Source organism: Silurus aristotelis (assembly GCF_946808225.1).
Source record: "Silurus aristotelis genome assembly, chromosome: 27".
NCBI classification, from domain to species: Eukaryota; Metazoa; Chordata; class Actinopteri; order Siluriformes; family Siluridae; genus Silurus; species Silurus aristotelis.
In genome coordinates this window covers 14251310-14271065 of record NC_139600.1, presented here as the reverse complement: position 1 = coordinate 14271065, position 19756 = coordinate 14251310, and the positions used below count along the sequence as shown (strand labels likewise).

The window sequence follows — 19756 nt, the reverse complement described above, 5'->3', positions numbered from 1 at the left end:
ATACATCTGGTAAAAACAGGTGTCCCAATACTGTTGTCTATTAAGTCTACTCATAGAGGGAAATATTCAGAGTTCAGAGATGTATTCAGTAATCAGAGAAAGAATGTAAATCAGGTCTTTAAAGCTAACAGATTATTTGCAGTAGATTACTCAGAGGATGACCTCCTGACCATCACCCAAACACTCATCAATAAGCCTGAAAAGAAATAAAAGGATAGAAAATGCAGACCGAAGAAGCATCATTTTGTCGTTTCTTTCACATTGGGGACAAACTCATAAGGATACGTGTAATCATTTAAAATGTCTATTCTGAAATGATTTATTTCTGTCGAGCTGTTTTGTGATATTGGTAAAAATGCTACACAACCCTGAATTCAAGTGACTTTTTTTTTCATTCCTGAACACTTAAATCTGAGCGTTTTTCATAATTTCTGATTCAAGTTACATTTTACAGCATTTTGCAGACGTCCTTTTCCACAGCAACTTTATTTACAATTATCTCATTCATACAACTGAGCAGTTGAGGGTCACGGACCTTGTTTAGGGGTCCAGCAATAGAGCGTAGTGGTGGTGGGATTTAAACTAATGATCTTCTGATCAGAATCCAACATCTAAACCATTGAGCTACTTCTTCCTATGTTTGGATTAAAATAAATGGATTTATATGTGCATTAGTTAAAGACTAGATTTTAGATGCTAATCTAATGTAACAATACGTGTTCAATTTTTACATTCATATTTTGAAAAACTTATTATTCCGCTCTTTTAAGTCTCTAAACTAAGCCTTTATCTTCCTATTGTATGTTTTGAAGGAAGATCTTGCCCATAGCAAGTTCATAACAAAAAAATAATACTTAAGCTACAAGCTGTATATTTGAGGTCCATACACCAAGTCTCATGTTCACGCTTTTTTACAATTCCCAAAATAAAATTTTCACCAAGAAATATTATACCTACATCAAATGATCTGACTTTGGAAACAGGCTTAATATCTGATACTTCATGAGGCAAAATTAGACAAAAAAAGGCTCGAGTTGAAGGTCAGAATGATGCAATCCTGAGACATGAGACTTTACTAACTCTTGGAATAGCACATATGTCGTTATTTATGTCTTGGGGTTCTGAAAATGGAAGTGCGTTATTTCGATATGAGCTCGTTACTACTCTAATACGACCCGCTGTACATCATTCTGAGGTTTAATCACGACACACTCATTGGACAAGATATGAGTGTATTTTATGTAAATGTATTAAAGTCAATTTCCTTCAATGGACAAAAAACCAAAACATAAATTCAGTCTGAAACACACACTCTTGTGGGTCCTTAAAAAAAACCTCCAGAAATGCTAACATTGCTAACAGAGACCCACTGCAGCATTAGTCAGACTGGATTCCCTGATTATATATACCCCAGTTTGAACCCCATGCCCCTCTCTAACACCTCAGTTACAAACAAGCTGCTAAGTTTACTAGCATTGCTTTCCCAGCAAAGTGATTAGTGTAAATACGTTCATAGCTTAAAAACATTACCTGCTCCTAAAATAAGTGTAGGTGAGATGAGACTTTTTGTCCTTATGTCCGTATTCAGATAAGTGGTAGCTCAGTAGTAAAGATGTTGGACTTCAGCTTGGAAGGTTGTAAGTTCAAATCACAGCTCTGCTAAGCTGCTACAAGCTCTGGCAAGGCCTTTAGCCCTCAAGTACTCAGTTGTATAAATGTAAGTTGCTCTGGATAAGAGCATCTAATAAATGCCAGAAATTAAATGTATCTACATTTGCACTAGTCTCTATATTTCATTCCATATTGGACATTGTTGTATATCCACTCATCATATTACGCATTAATCATATTTTATTAATTGTTTTTTTCTTAAACTTGAGGTTCAATTAAACAACATCAACATTGTGATGTCCTGTTAGCTTCTAGCTGCAAAAATATACAGCATATATATATAATTAGCTAGAACCTTAGCCATGATACTTCATGTGAGCATTTGCAAAGTCAAAATAATTTATATCAATAGAGAAATTCAACCAAAGTCAGAGTAGTTTACAATATAATAGAAGGATAAAGTAATGGAGATCTAGGGTTAGGGTTATGGTTAGGGTTAGACGAATTCGATACACCACCCAAAAAATGAATGAAAGACTGAGCAGGCTGCAAATTCGGTTTGATAATATACTTTATAATAAATATCATATTTTTAAATGAACTTTATTTATTAATTTTTCAATTATATATTTTTTTTCCGAGGCCAAGCACCCAGACTCAACGAGCTTCAAATTCCCAGACATACTACAATTGCTTTCCTGAGCAGTCACAGGAAAGTCATAATCAAAGGAATTCAGGAGTGTTTTTTAGTTGTGAATGCTTTAATGATGGACAGTGGTGGAAATCTGTGTCTGTAGGAGGAAAGATGAAGAAATTGATATGTGGACAGTTTGGTGCTAATTGGACAATATTTGGAGGAAGAATAGGAACGGCAGTAAGAGAAAAGAATTTTTATCACTTTGTTACAATGCAATTGTAACTTTTGACTGGTAGGTAGAGCTGGCAAGAAATCTGCATAGCCTCATGTCATCATGGTTGTAAAGATATATCAAGATATTGAGCGCCAGCTTCTCTTCTTCCTTTTGGTGGTGCCGCTGACAGGTTTGTTGGCCCACCATTTGAAGTATAGTTGCTAAGGGGTTAAGATTTTTTATTTAGAGGTTTAGTTCAAATCCCAGCACCATCAAGCTAGGCCCTTGAGCAAGGCCCTGAGCTCTCGGTTATATAAATAAGATAAATAGACATTGCTCTGGATAAGGACATCTGCCACATAAATATAAGTTTTTAATATTCTTTTGATCATTATTTTCAGAGTCACCTGAAGATGATATATTCCTAATTTGGTATTAAATTGAGTGACAGTAGCAGGAACACTTTTTGTCAGTTCGGCTGCAATAGACACCCTGGCCAAAAGAAGAAGAAGAAGAAGAAGAACAACAACAATAGGGTGCTCATGCACCTTCCATGCTTGGCCCCCGAATAATACTGACAGCACCACTGACTCGTTCACTCAGCACTTAGCTCAGCTACCTACAATTACAAATTCAAGCAATTCAACAACATTGGCAGCTACACATGTAGACATGCAGAAGACTTGTGCAACTTAACACGTATTGTTATTTTTACTCGATCTAGTTCATGCGTTAAAAGAGAAGGTTTTAAATCGTCTGAAAGGATAATAAATTACACCAGAACTGACCAAGCAGAATAATTAACCTGTCAAGCAGCGACAGAATCGCACAGGTCTCTGAAGAACCACAGCAACGTTCCATCTCTTCTTCGCTCCTCTGCTGATCTTTTCCATTCGGGATGCTTTTACAATCCAGTGCATTCTTATAGAGAAAACCTTTGGTTAACCCATAGTCAACTCTTTCTCTTTTTTTGTCTCTTAAATTTAAGACAAAAAGGAAGAGAAAAACACAACTACTTTAAACATGAAGACTTTCCTCTGGGAGGAAATGGTTATGAAGCCCTGACACTAGCGGCTCATTGCAATAATACGAAGCTTATATCATTTATCAGAAGTAAAATAAGTGTGGTTGAGTGTCGGAATGGGAAACATCACTGTGCTACCAATCAACAATGGCTCGAGTTGGATTCTGAGATCGGATTGAGAGTGCATGGTTTGATTTTATTTTGGGTTTTGAATATACAAGTCAGCTACAGCATTAAACCACCTGCTGAATATCGTGTCCATGTCCCCAAGGCAAAAAAGTTGGGCTGTTGCACCAAAAAAGACTTGTCCTGCTAGATGGGGTGTCCATTGACCTGCATAAATTAGCCTTGTTTGTCCGGTTGACTGGTTCTCCTTCATTGGGCCACTTTTGGTAGGTCCTGACCATTGGAAACTACTGCACTAGAACCTGCCTTTTTTTGAAATGCTCAGACTGAAACATCATGATTTGACCCTTGCCAAAGTCACTAAGATCCTTATGCTTGCCTATTCGAGAACTATTCCATAATTCAATACATTTTTCAATACATTTTTATTTTTACAGCACTTTCAACAATGGTCACTGTCTTAAAGCAGCTTTACACAGATAATGTGGTGATTAAAAGTGAATATGTTCTTTATAAGTAAGTTTGTCCCTGATGAGCGAGCCAGTGGCGACTGTGGCAAGGAAAAACTTCCTGAGATGGCATAAGGAAGAAACCTTGAGAGGAACCAGACTCAAGAGGGAACCCATCCTCATCTGGGTTGCACTGAATGTCCATTTATTGCAGTAATGGTGCTCAGAAGCAAACTGTGGTCCTGAGTCAGTGTAGCAAACTGTTGACATTAACTAAAGTCCCAAACCATCCTCAAAGCTCCCGTTCTTACTCCGGAATTTCATGGAACCACCCAAGGCGTTGATAAGAAACCGTCCCCAGCTGCACAGAGTGGCCTCCAAACGAAGAGGACACTATCCAGAGACAGACCTGAATATATCCCACACCTTGACAGGCGCCAATGTAACAACCAATGGTGTAAAGTATTTGAGTAAATGTACCCTAGTGTTCTTAAGTAATCTTTTGGCAACTTTCTAGTTTTATTGGGTATCAAAGTTTTATTTGATATATAAACGACTTTTTAGCACTGCTGGCCTCATTTTCTGTGCAAAAAAGAGCTCGAATAAATTCAATAAACTTTTGTTGATGTTGAGACTGAGAGGCGCATCGAATCACAGTCAGCTCTAAATATTTATCTAAAATTATTTACTTTCACTTTATTTGTCTATTGAATACTAATGGTTCTTCTACTTTGTTACTACTTTGATCTTTTTTGTTGTGACCGACTTGTTTGATCTGTGTTTCATTCTGGCGTGTTGAAGAGGTTGTTGTGTTGATGGTTAATGCAGTGTTCAGGTGTACAATTCGATTTGTATTTTAGGAAATAAAACCTCACAAATCAACTGTTTTTGGCCTTTCACTTTTCAGTCAAATATTCAAGTACACTCGAAGACTTTTACTCAAGACATATTAGACTTTTAACTTGTAAAGGAGTAAGTTTTGCAGTTGATAACATGATAAAATACCTTTCAGATTTATAATATAAGCGCATAGTATTCATTATAATTTGATTCAATCAAATGAAGTATGGATTAAAATTACGAAAATGTTTATGTTTGAATATGTTGTCAGAGCTCCTGGTGATGAACAGCATCCCTGACCATATATTGGGGATAAAAAAAAAAAACATTTCACTTGACTTTATTCTAAAGTGTACTTCTATTCCGTTTGATTGAATTAAGCAAGAATTAAATGAGTACACAAGTGTGCCACCATTTCTTCATGTCTTTTGCTGCAGTGAAGTGTTTGGTACAAGAAAAGCTAGAAACAGTGAAATTCACTTCTAAAGCTTTCTTGCATTTGAAGGTCAAATCATGATGATAATTCAAGCGTTTAATGCAAAACCCAACACAAAAATGTTCACCTACTCGACAGTTTGATGCTCATCAACCCTGAACAGAACATTGACTCTCTTTCTGTAAAAAATCTCTTCGCTAGTTTACCCACAAGGCTTAAACAATTAAAGAAATCAGAGGAAAAATCAATCCTATAATAAGTCCTGCTAATTCCTAATCGAAGATTATTAGTTGAGAGCAGTAAAAGCTCAAACTTTTTTGCCCAGGAATGTACAGTGTCCGCCGAATGTATGCTTGTGTAGTTATCACTTCTTAGATTTTTTTGTATTTTATTTTCCCATTTATAATTACAGCCATAAAGGATATCATAAACAATGCAGCTGTGAGGAAAGAAAAAAACCAACACAGGTTTCAGTTGAGTTGCCTCAGCCATGGACGTGCTGTCAATCTGTACATAGCATTTCACAAAAATGGAGGATGTCCCCCCTGCTGAGACGTTTCCGTCATTGGACCAAACCAGAACATTTAGCTGTTAATTACAGAGAAAGAGAGATTTGTGTGGACGGTTTCTGTCTGTTTTAGTCACAGCTTTCAGCATGTAAACAGTTTATACAAGGCAATTGGAGTTTTTTCTTTTTCTTAAATCCCTGCAACTTTCAGATAGACAAGAAAAACATGGAGATTGTACCCCATAATCCCATGTTGCACAGAGTGCGTGACTGTGTGTTCTCCATCTATATGCTAAAGCGATGTTTATACCTTTGAAGCGCATCCTCTGATCCAGGTAATGGTTGGTCATGAACATATGGTCCATAAAAATAAATAAATAAATAAATATTGCATATTGTCTGGGCTGTGACCGTCACATATTTATGATAGATGCTTACATATATACCAAGAACACTACAAGAACAGCATGGCCTTTAACAATATTTTGCTCAGCATGTACTGATATGTAACTCAATGGTCTTATAGTTGTCACAGAGGTCTACACCCGCATCCTCTCTCAGTAAGCTTTCAAAATCTTTCATACAAGTCTTGGTGTCTGTTTGACTGATATTGCCGGCTCCACAGTGGAGTGACTGAACAAGAACCAGTGGGATGAGATTTAAGCTCAGGCATCTTACAAATGCAGTACCTTCCTACCTACCTACCTTCCTTCCTACTTACCTTCATACCTACCTACCTTCCTACATTTCCACCTACCCACCTACCTACTTTCCTAACTACTTACCTTTATTCCTACCTACCTACTTACCTTACTACCCACCTACCTACCTACGTACCTTCATATCTTTTTACCTTCCTACCCACCTACCTACCTACCCACCTACCCACTTACCTTCCTACCTACTTACCTTCATACCTACTTACCTACTTACCTTCATACCTACCTACCTACCTACCTACCTACCTACCTACCTACCTACCTACCTACCTACCTACCTACCTACCTACCCACCTACCTACCCACTTACCTACCTACTTCCTTTCCTACCTACCTACCTACCTACCTACCTACTTACCTTCATACCTACCTACTTACCTTCATACCTACCTACCTACCTACCTACCTACCTACCTACCTACCTACCTACCTACCTACCTACCTACCTACCTACCTACCCACCTACCTACCTACCTACCTACCTACCTACCTACCTACCTACCTACCTACCTACCTACCTACCTACCTACCTACCTACCCACTTACCTACCTACTTCCTTTCCTACCTACCTACCTACTTACCTTCATACCTACCTACCTACCTACCTACCTACCTACCTACCTACCTACCTACCTACCTACCTACCTACCTACCTACCTTCATACCTACCTACCTACCTACCTACCTACCTACCTACCTACCTACCTACCTACCTACCTACCTACCTACCTACTTACCTTCATACCTGTGTGTGTGTGTGGTGTGTGTGTGTGTGGTGTGTGTATCTGTGTGTGTGTGTGTGTGTGTGTGTGTGTGTGTGTGTGTGTGTGTGTGTGTGTGTGAAAGAGAAAATAGAGAGTGTATCACTAATAGATTTTGCCCTTCTTTGAGTATCTTTGGAAGATTATTTATTCTGGTTGACTGTATAAGTGTAAATTGGTGTGTGTGTGTGTGTGTGTGTGTGTGTGTGTGTGTGTGTGTGTGTGTGTGTGTGTTTTAGCCTCATTGATTTGCAGCGGGTGCTCTGTGAAGTAGAGCTGCCTCCAATGTGCGTGTGTGTGTGTGTGTGTGTGTGTGTGTGTGTGTGTGTGTGTGTGTCTCCAGGAGCCATTTTCATTGCATATTTCATGAGGGTACCAATGTTACAGCCCTGAGGACATACAAACTAACACACACTCACATCCAAACACACACTCACAACTCCGATTGGTTCTCTGAACATTTTATTGTCGTAAGAGGCAACACAAATGAAGTATAAATTAGCTACCCATTCAGCCCAACCCCCCACCCCCAATGTGGTGTGCAGGTGGTGTGTGCATGTGTGTGTGTGTGTGTTGCTCACCATGATGTGGTTGTGGATGAAGCCCTTGCGGTACCGTGCAGGTTTCAGGTGAGGATATTCCTCAGTGCTGGTCACTCGGATTCCCCACGCTTTCTTCCACGCTTCATACAGCTGCATGTGCACTGGATACACACCCGAGTGATGAGGTGCTACAGCGTAGCCCATGTCTACAGGAATCCCATGCTCCTATTCACACACACACACACACACACACACACACACACACACACACACACACACACACACACACACACACACACACACACACACACAAGTGTTAGAAACACTAAAATCTGTTTCCTTCTTGTGTAAATCACAAATACAACTGTAGTTGAAGCACCTCTACAAGTTAAATACAAACTTATACTGGGAAAGTTCTGGGTGTTCGGACTGAGTTTCTGCACATGCACAAGTCAAGCAGTGAAGTCAATCATCAGACATGTAATCACCTCTTTCAGGTTTAATTTTCTCAAATGTCTAAAATGTAGTATTTTTTCCATTGCTATCTAAAACACAAGTACAAGCTTGTTCACACACGACTGTTTGGAATCAGTACCACTCCAGTTCAGACTCAACACGTTCTTTCACTGGCTGTAACAAACCAATCACATGCTCACATCGATCACATTTATAGCTGCCAAAGAAGTCAAATGTTTCAAATGCGCATTAATTAAATTTTTTTTCTCATTTTTTCTCGCATTTGCACTACTGTAATACTGTTTATTATAAATTTTTTTATATCTCAATTTATTTTATATTTATATAGCCTTTTTTTTCCTAAAACAGGCGAAATTAAAAGCTTTAACGCAACACAAATTTATACACGACGTCCTTTTTTTTTTTACTTACATATAAAAAAAATACCACTAACAACATTTTTTCATTACTAAACATTTGTTTCACTGATACTGATCTTGGGCCCTTGAGCAAGGCCCTTAACCCTCTATGCTCTGGGGGTCCCTTTCGAGGGAAATATCAAGGTCTGTGACGTCGGAGTGACGTGGGGCCGCCTTCCCGTGGGCTCACCACCTGCAGGAGGGACCGTGAGGGACGGTGCTGTGGGGATTGGGCAGCAGTCGAAGGCGGGGGCCTGCTTAGACTGCTGCCCCCGCGACCCGAATTACGGATAAGCGGGAGAAAATGAATGAATGAATGAATGAATGTTTCACTGATGCACTAAGTCTCAGATCAAGCATCAAAATCCTCCATGACGAACACATCCGCCTATTAACACATAGCAAAGTTACGTTTGATGATTCACTTAATTTAAAACACCATAATTACTTTAAAAGATTTACAAGAATATTGATTATAATATTGAACACATGATTTTTTTAAGTTTGGTTTCACTAATAATAAACATACATTTTTAGAGCATCAATATTTGTCCATGCCTGTGATGATTAAAGTATTAAAAACGTAAAAAGTATTAATTTTAAAGTACATTTAAAACAAATAAAATTGTGCAAATAAGTTGCGATTAATTACAAGTCAACTCATGAAAATCATGCAATTAATCGTCTTTGAATATTTGAATTTCGATTGACAGCCCTATATTTATATTTAATTTTTTTATTATATATAAAACGAGGCTTTTACTTCTCACATGTACTTTACAACACAATAAAAAAATAATTTTCACATATCCTGGTGATGTTAGGAAGCTGGGATCAGAGTACAGAGGCAGCAATGATACAGAACACCAGGACCACAGAGGGTAAGGGTAACCCTCGACATTTCTCAAGAGCCCAAGAGTGGCAGCTTGGCGATACTGGTGCTTGAACCCCCGGCGTTCTGATCATTATCCCAAAGCCTTAATCACTGAGCTACTAATTCCATAATAAGACACATTTTTCCTTCTTTGAATCATGAATCCTTAAAAAAAAATATCTGGTTCATGGAAGTGAACAAGAATAATTAGTTCATTTCGAAGATTCCAGTAAAAACACTGACTCGTTCATGAGTGAAACACTATTAGTCAGTGTACCACTGTAGTTCAGCAGATATCGTGCATCCCTGAAGTGTGTTTTCCGCAGGGTGGGATGTCTGGCGTCAGAGCCACGCCCCCTATTCCTAATTAAATATGCAAGAATCCACCCAGATGTGACATCACTGTGCTTTGTTGGTTCTAAACAGAATAAATCATCACAGACGCACGACCCTGATGCAACGATACAGAGCAGACAATTTTATCGGACGTAAAGATGACGGTGTGCTCGTGAGATATGGATCTGTCTCATCCGTGCCTCCTAACCATCAATTCTACAGACTTTATGTCTTTGCTTACAGCTACAGAGACATGGTGCGCGCTTTATGTCTATGTTCATTGGCAGGAAGGTTCTGTGCACGCCAGTAAAGCGCAGAGTGGATATCTTAGCTTACAGAACATTACTGTATGAAAATAATGGGGAGATGTTACATTATATTATCTCTCACAGTTGTAGGACATCTCTGGATGCAGGAGCATGGAATTTTCACTTCACTTCAACTAGGAGACCCAAACCGGTTCCAGCATGACAATACCCCTGTGCACAAAGCCAACTCCATGTAGATCTGCTGTACTGCTGATCTGCTGTATTGAAATATAGAACGCTGACTGCCCCCCAGACCTCCTCACCTCACCTACATCAGCACCTGACTTTACTAACATTCTTGTGGCTAAACGAATCTCCACAAACCTACAAAAAATCTAGTGGAACATCTTCCCAGAGGAGTGGAGATTATTATAACAGCAAATGGAGACTCAATGTGGAATGGGACGTTCAAAAAGCACATGCAATCTTATGGCCAGGTGTCCACTACACTGCCCATATAGTGTGTGTGTGTGTGTGTGTGTGTATATATTAAACACACACACACACACACACGGGATGGTCCTCCTAAAAAAGGCATTAGATGGGACAGAGGGGGGCACAGCATGTGTTTAATAGGGGTGAGTGCGACAAGATGAAACACACACACACACAACACACACACACACACACACACACACACACACACACACACACACACACACACAATCCAATCCAACCCACACACAGAATACTGGCAGTGATTAAGTTTGAACCCAGTGGACATATTGGTGTTTAATCACACAGGAAATGAAATGTGTCTTCGAAGCCAAGATCCCGAGCCAGTATATGTGTGTGTGCGTGTGTGTGTGTGAGCAGTTGTGTGTGGCTGTGTATTACCGAGTGGGTGGGTCAGGACCTGAGCGTAGACGAGTCATTTCACGGTTTACCAACTGCGACTGACCCATGTTTAATAAAAGTGTGTGCGTGTGTGTGTGTGTGTGTGTGTGTGTGTGTGTGTGTGTGTGTGAAATGTGCTTGTTTGCTACTGATCTCTCGACCTTCCTGGAAAAAGCCACACAAAACAGCCATCGCGTTCGACAACAAGTAAAGGAATGAGACTGAACTTTGAACCTGGGCCCGTTCGAATGAGAGTGTGTGTGTGTGTGTGTCTGTGTGTCTGTGTCTGTGTGTGTGTGTGTAGAAAAAAAAACTGTCAGTGTAAAACATGTTGGCACAATACAAACAGATTTTTTTTTTTACTCTTAAAAATAATCAGGGTCACATGATGGAAATGAGCAAAAAATATTCCGCCTCGGATCTGAATAATATTAACAGTGTTGTATTTTATTTATTCAAAATCGTTTACCTTTATAACAGTTTTTGTTTCTTTTGCCCGAGTTTGTTTACCGGCTCATTAATGACCTCGCAGGTGATTTTCCAGGAAAAAAATGATCTTTTAATCGAATTAGGCTCTACTCTAGAAATGCGGCTCACACCGGGCGTCTAAACAAAATAAAATACCCCAAGCTCTTACAATAAAAAAAAGCAAATTCATCACCTAGATAAAGAGTCCCATTTCCTTTAATTTGACAACGATAGGGAAAAAACGATGCATTTAAAGCTCAGATCTCTGTGCTAATCCTGTTATCACAGCAAATAATACTCACTTTCCTATTAAGCAGAACAGCACTCACCATAAAATTTCAAAAATAAAATAAAATAAATAAATGGGTGGCCATGCAATAAAGAAGAACGTGATGAATATCTGAACTCGGTTAAAGACATTAACTGCAAATTCGAGCAGCTCTTTAGCAATACAAATGCGAGAAAAGCTCATTTCTGTCCTGAACGCAAGTGCAGCCGTCCCTAAGGAACAATATATATATATATATATACACATTTTTAAAAATGCTCTAAAGTGAAAGAAAAATCCCAGTTCGGCTTTCTGGGTGAAACAGACCAGATACTTCCTCATGTTTTTCTTCTCAATTTCCGCTAAAACGTTTTCTCAGGCCCTCGAGGATGGAGTCTTGCGACAAACACTTAGCACAGCTGATATTCCAGGTTTTGAAAAAAGATAAATAAATGCCACCCAGAACAGGATGGAGTGTTTTTGTTGATTTCTATATTGCTAAATAAGCCGTGTAGGTAAACGGATCAAACGATCCATCTGGACCAGTTTGGTGTTCTCCTAGGTACCAAACAGGAACCAAATCCTGGCCTGGAGAGGTGCCATCAAACCACCAGCACGCCAGCCCCGACCCACTCAATGTTTAATTACTGGCCTGGAAATCATCCAGCATAAACACTCCTTCGGTTTGTTCCTCAGGGAGAACTTTTTTTAGTTGTTTTCCTTTCAGAAACGCTCCCATCTCAAGTATTAAGTGTCCTTGTGGAAGCCTTCGGAGCAGAAAATTGATAAAAAAAAAAAAAAAAAAAAGAGCATCGAAGGGCCGAGGAACGTCTTCCTGAAGCGATTCATCCAATCAGATCTAAAATATACTACACTATATGAGCAAGTTTGTGGACATCTGAATCTAAGATGTACTTTTTGAAAATCCCATTCCACAGTTAGTTCACATTTGCTGTTATAATAAGCTCTACTCGTTTGGGAAGATGTTCCACTAGATTTTGTGAAGATTTGTGATCTAACAGCTACAAGGATGTTAGTAAAGTCAGATATTGATGTAGGTGAGGTGAGGAGGTCTGGGGTGCAGTCAGCGTTCACATTCACCCCAAAGGTGTTCATTAGGGTTTAGTACTCTATAGCAGGAGATCTTCCACCCCAACCCATGTAAAGCAGATCTTCATGGAGCTGGATTTGTGCACAGGGCATATTGTCATGCCAGAAAACAGGTTTGGGAAAATGTTATTTGACCACATCCAAAGACATTTTATACAATTGTATGTATCCAACATTGTGGTAACAGTTTGTTCAAGAACCACATGTGACTCGAAAAGTCGTGCCCAATACATTTTGTCCATAAAGTGTACCTTGATGCTACTTTGCGACGACTCCAACAAAGAATCCTAATCATTCTGGATTATTCAAAACTACAGATCAAAACTTGAGAATCCCTGCATTAAGGAATTTATCAGTCATGTAGAACTTGTTCTTTTCTCTTGAGATCTTTTCACTTCAAACATGACAAATCCTCTCAAATCTAGTCTTTACTTTTTATTGACGATGTTAGTCTACGTGTTCCTCTCATAAAATAGGCCTAAAGTACTGTAGATATAAATCAGGCATGGCTGTGAACGAGTACGTGTATCGTACCATGTGATGGTGTCCTCATGCCTATGGTTCCCAGGATAGGTTACAAACCCATCACATCCTCACCCAGAATAAAGTCGGAGATAAACAATGACCTTTCAGGGCTTTTGTACCTTTACCACAGCCTGTCTAGGTTTTTTGTCTGCCCAAGTGCTTCTGAAAAATGCTTGGATTTTTATCATCTGTTCATTATAGAAGACTCTTCAATAGGAAAACATAGACATTTTTCGAGTTGCCTAGTTTCATGCGTTTGGAGAGACTGTTGAGTGGCTGTGAGAAGAGCAACACTGCCTTCATCCCCAGTGACTCGAGACACATCAGTCAATGCTGAGTGCACTGCTAATTGCCCCACACTCTGAACTGAGAAGTGAATCAAGTTCCTATGTTTTGCGAGTCACCCATAAAGCACATTCTACAAAAAGCCTGGTTTTTATGCCTCAATGTAAACAAAATAAAAAATTTTTTTTTAGTTTCATTTAATATATAATTTGAATATCTTTAAAATTACAGTGATTTTCAAGATTTTACTGTTGAATTTAACGAAATATATATATTTTTTTTATATTTACTAAACCAGAATATCAAGATACATCAATTTATCATTGGTGATTGTTGATCAACAAACAAACAAACAAACACCTATCTATCTATCTATCTATCTATCTATCTATCTATCTATCTATCTATCTATCTATCTATCTATCTATCTATCTATCTATCTATCTATCTATCTATCTTTATCTTGAGGTCTGATACTACAATCATTTTTTTCTCATTAATCTACACTCAGCAGCCCATAATGTCAAAGTGAAAACAGAATTTTAGAAATGACTGTAAATTTTTATATAAAAAAACCCTGAAATATCAGATGTACATAAATATTCAGATCCGTTACAACAACGCTTGAAAATGAGCTCAAGTGTCTCCCAGTTCTCTTGGGAGAACTCTTAAAATGTTTCTAGACTTTCTAGTCTACCTGTGGAAAAGTTTATTGATTGCACATGATACACACAGCTCTCTATAAAAGGCCTCACAGCTGATAATGTATATCAGAGCAAAAACCAAGTTATGAAGTCACAGAAACTGCCTGCAGAGCTCAGAGACAGAATTGTTGTAAGACACAGATCTGAGGAAGACTACAAAATATTGCTGCTGCATTGAAGGTATGCAAGAACACAATGGCCCCCATAATTCTCATATGGAAGAAGTGTGGCACAACCAGGACTCTTTTAAGACACCCGACCAAACTGAGCAATCATGGGAGAAGTACTTTAGTGAGAGAGAAGACCAAGATGCCAATAGTCACTCTGACTGAGCTCTGAGATCCTGTGTGAAGATGAGAAAGTTCCTGAATGACAACTATTATAGCAACCCTCTAAAAATCAGGACTTTATAGCAGAGTGGCAAGACAGAAACCTCCCCTCAGGGTAAAACTCAGGAAGATCACGGTCATCTGTCCAGAACCATCCTAAAAATGAAGCATGGTGGTGGTAGCCACATGCAGTAAGGGTGTTATTCTGCTGCATGGAAAACAGTTCAGAAGCTGAATAAAACAAAGTACATAGATATCCTAAATAAAAACCTGTTCCACAGTGCACAGGACCTCAGACTGGGCCAAAGATTTAACTTCCTACTCAGACTCTGTCCTAGAAAGAGCCCTGGCTCTTTGAACCTTATTGAACATCTCTGGAGAGACCTTAAAGTTGCTGTCCACCAATGATCCCCATCAAATCAAATCCAGCTCGACAGCTAAATGATGGGACGCATGATCAGCATTTGTTTCTTCATCCTTAGTAACTGTCTGGTCAGGGACACGGTGGTTTAAATCTGTTGTACTGTTTATATTTTCCAAGAATACAGTAAACGTGACTACAATTCAGTAGAAGTGATTGTTGCAGAAGACCAGTTATGAACTCGAGCGATGTAGGAACTGTCACAGGTTGATGATTCTTTATTGTTAAAAAATGATATCACTCTGTTTTAATTTTTTATATCTAGATACTAATACTAGAGTGCACATGGTCTTATATAACCTATTTGCCTTTAAAACCTCTCCGCCTCTTTCTTTTAACAAGTCCGCCAATCGACGTTCTACATTGTCCCGAAACCGCACAATCCATCAAGCTCTCTTTGCCGAAAGTAATTACACCCCAATGTGGAAATAAAGCGCGGACGCAGCTCTCTAAAGACATACAGAAACATTGTTTTTTCAAATGGCGCCTCTTTTAATAAGCATATTCATAAAGGACGGAGACGAAATTACACAAAAACATTTACGAGCGATTCTCCGCTCCGCGTGACACATTAATTAAAGAGTTTGCCTGGGTAGTTTTGTTCTCTCTGTTGTTTTAATAATCTACCACTTTTAGAAGAGCCGCAAAAACACACGATGTCTTGGATAATAGACGGGGAAAAAAAAGGCTTTTGTTCTGTTGAAAGGAGAAAGCGGGCCCTGCCGATTCCCTGCCAATATCACAGAATATCTTTTTTTAATTTATTAAAATATATTTCTTCATACATTATTTGAATCAATATGAATTTAATATGTTAATCAAAATTAGTTTTATCTTTGTTTAACTTTTTTTAAAGGAGAAATTTAAAAAGTTTTTATACCATTATGTCAATATATCACTTTCATCATTTTCATATATATTTCAATGATACACAGATATTATGGCACTAATTCACAATATAACTGTGCTATTGAAAGATAATTAATTTACATAAGTAACTATAACTTTATATTATATAAATCGAGCCAGAACATCAATATATTTCAATATTTAGTCTTTGAAATACACTCTATGGACAAAAGTACTAGGACTTTTCTAGCCATTTGTGGTTCTACCCCAATCTTTCACCACAAAGTTAGAGGCACACAATTGTACAGGGTGTGTCTGGATTCAGTAGCATGAAAGTTTTCTCTTTACTTGAACTAGGAGACCCAAACCTGTTCCGAATGCCATGAAGATATGCTTTACATGAGATAGAGTGGAAGATCTCGTGCTGTAGAGCTCTGAACATCTTTGGGATAATTGTGAACGCTGACTGCACCCCAGGTCTCCTCACCTCACCTACTGTACATCAGTACCTGGCTTTACTAACACTCTTGTGGCTAAATGATCACAAATCTCCACAAAATCTAGTGGAACATCTTCCCAAAAGAGTGGAGCTTATTGTAATAGCAAATGTGGACTAAATGTGGAATTGGATGTTCAAAAAGTGCATAACGATCTTATGGTCAGATGTCCACAAACTTTTGCCAATATAGTGTATGACGTTAATCAATAAAAATAACTGAAAAATATATAAATAATGCATAAATGTTGCTTTTTCTAATATAAACTTTTTTACTTTAAATATTTGAACTAATTTTCCTCTAAAACCTTCATTTTTGTGTTTTACAGTTTCACAGTTTTATTTTAAATTTAATGAAGAAAAAAAGCTGTGCTGTTGTATTTTTTTCTCACCAGTGCGAAGTCCTTGTTGAGGATCATCTGCTCCATCAGCGATGACTCGTTGTGAAACAGATGAGGCTGCATGTGACTCCACATGTGAGGGAACCACCAGAACTCGCTCACGTACTTCAGCAGGAGATCGTCGCCCTCGTTCTCCTCCTGAGTGCCTGAATATGCACAACACACGGTTAATGCTGAGAAATAATTAATTTGTGTAAACACACACACACACACACACACACGAAAAAACACACACGGTTACATACCTGTGTGGAAAAATTTGCCGGAGAATCCCAGATTGAAGGTGAAGTTCGAGATCTGAGTTTGTAGCATGTTCTGTGTCTCTAGGAGAGCCTGCGAGTGAAGTGATAAATAAATTAATTCATTATTTAATAGATAATCATGAAAATTTCGTTTAATATGGACAAGTCTCAGGTCACACAGGGGTTTTAAATTAGTGTTTTAATAACTAACACAATATTAATCTGTAATATTCAGTTGACAAGAAAGGAGTCCCCAGTGCCAGTGTTTTATATAAACAGGATTTCTGCAGGTTTCACCAAGTCAAATTTGAAGACTTTTTAAGACCATTTAGAATGAAAATTAAGACCAATATCACGAGATCAAACATACACACAAATGCGTTGTTAGAAACTGCCTTAACAAGCCCTAAATTCATGTTTTTTCGAGCTACGTATTGCTAAACTTGCACTTCCCCATATTACGTCTGTGGTACAATTCGAGAGATATTCGCTGCAATAACAGCAATCTGATTGACATGTTGGTCTCATTTCTAGTCGTAACACAGCGAAATATATTTGGACTAGAAAAAGAAAGACTTTCCACGGAACAACCACGGAAACTAACAAACCAAAACATTCTGAAGTACCGCATGAGCATTTTGCGAAAATGAAGACCTGTTTAAAATGATTTAAGACCCAGAACAGAGAATTTTAACCTTTTGATTTAGTAAATGTAAGACTTTTTAAGACCCAATGGAGAGAATTCTTCAGCATTCGTTTTTTCTGCGATGTGTTTACAGCTTAGACAAATGCACATTAAAGAGCGGGAACTAACAGGAACTCACCACTCACCTGTTTGACACACTTGTTATGTGTGTTTATGAGAATTCATGTTGCCATGTGAACCCCCCAGAAGTGTGTGTTGTAAGGATTCTTTTCAAACGTTTTTATTTCAGAATGAAGTTTTGTTTTCCATGTTGCAGTAAGAACCAGCAATGAGCCTTAAAGCAGCTATTTACACATTTACATTTATTTTTTTGTCCTTACATTTATTCCATTTATACAACTTGACCATTTGAGAGTTATGGGCCTTGCCCAAGGACCCACGAGTGGCAGCTTGGTGGTTCTGTGATTTGAACTCACAACCTTCTGATCACCTCTGTGCTACAACCTCCCCATTATAACAACTTTTATAGTGTCATTTTATACCGAACGGAGCGGGTTTTTTTTTTTTTTTTTATAATGACGAATCGTACAGTAACATCAATTTAGGAGTCTAAAGTGCCAGGGCTTTGCAAGTTCTTAGCCACAGGAAAAGTCTTCAGGACACGTGTGTGTTAAGATGTGATGTAACAGAGGTCACTTAAGGAAAGGATGTTTGTAGTTGCAATATAAAGTATACTGTTTGATTCATTTGTAAGGAAAAAATATATAAAGAAAATAAGATACCACAATAAAATGAATACAGTGGAACCTCGGAGCTCGCGAGGGTTAGGGACCAAGACCGGTCGCGAGTTCCGAATTTTCGCGACCTTTTGATACGCCCCTTCCAACCCAGTAAAAACCCAAAAGAACACTATACGAAATCGATTTAAATGAGTAAATAACACTATTTCACTCCATAACACTTATTTATTATTAGACAATTTTAATGAGATAAACCTTGATTAGAAATGTTAAAACTAGCGTTTTGAGCAGCTCGCGGTTGCTCACGAGCCGATCTGAATGAGAGTCGCCGGTCGGAATGAAAGTCGCGAGCATGCGAGGTCGCGAGCGCTGAGGCCGCGAGCTCCGAGGTTTCACTGTATATAAGACAGTGTGCAGCCGTCACCATGCTTCATATTGTTACAATTTCCGATTTGTTTGGGATTAGCAAATTTCATTATTGAGTTTTTATATTTAATTCAATGAAGATATTAAAATTTTTATACTTAGTTTTGTAACTTATATAATGAACACAATCGCATTATGTTAAGCGATTACGATCGACCAATCAGATATCCTCATCAGGTCTAAGCGGGAAAAAAAAAGGTTTTAAAGCATTTAAAAAATGTGAACAAAAGAATTCCAGACCGAAATGCTGTGCTAATTAGCTGCTACAATCGCAAGGCACAAGCGAGAATGATGTTGCTATGGCTACCTTTTCTGTGTCATGAGCCAATCTTTTTTCTTTTCGACACAAAGTCAGCAATGAGTGTGCAGACAGGGTTGATACCATGGTGATAGGCCTGGTCCTGGGGGTATGGACCTAAGGAGATTAAATTAGTTTGTGTGTGTGTGTGTGTGTGTGTATGTGTGTGTGTGTGTGTGTGTGTCTGCATTCAATACATCTGTTAAGTCTTCATTCTAGATATAATGACTTCTATTAATTCAGTGTTTTTATAAATATATACTGTGACAGATGAAAACAAGCACATAGCCGTATTTGGGTCAGAGTGTGATGGCAGTGATGGTGGTACTGGCAGGAACTTTGAGGTTTTGGAAGCTGATGTGATCAAATGATGAGGTGATTTAAGAGAGACAGAGAAAATAAAACTAAAGCGCTGAGCTAAAGGCTAAATTGGAAAAGTTTGAAAAAATC

The 19756-nt window shown here is 38.4% G+C and overlaps 1 protein-coding gene across 1 annotated transcript in view; it reads right to left on the bottom strand.

Annotated features, from left to right (window-relative positions):
• Positions 1-19756, bottom strand: part of ndst3 (N-deacetylase/N-sulfotransferase (heparan glucosaminyl) 3) — a 75889-nt gene that overhangs the window by 36187 nt on the left and 19946 nt on the right. The window contains exons 3-5 of the mRNA XM_083532817.1: positions 17200-17287; positions 16946-17100; positions 7908-8093 (exon numbers count right to left, since the gene is read on the bottom strand). Coding sequence (XP_083388943.1) covers positions 7908-8093; positions 16946-17100; positions 17200-17287 — 429 coding nt within the window. The remainder of the gene's footprint in view (positions 1-7907; positions 8094-16945; positions 17101-17199; positions 17288-19756) is intronic.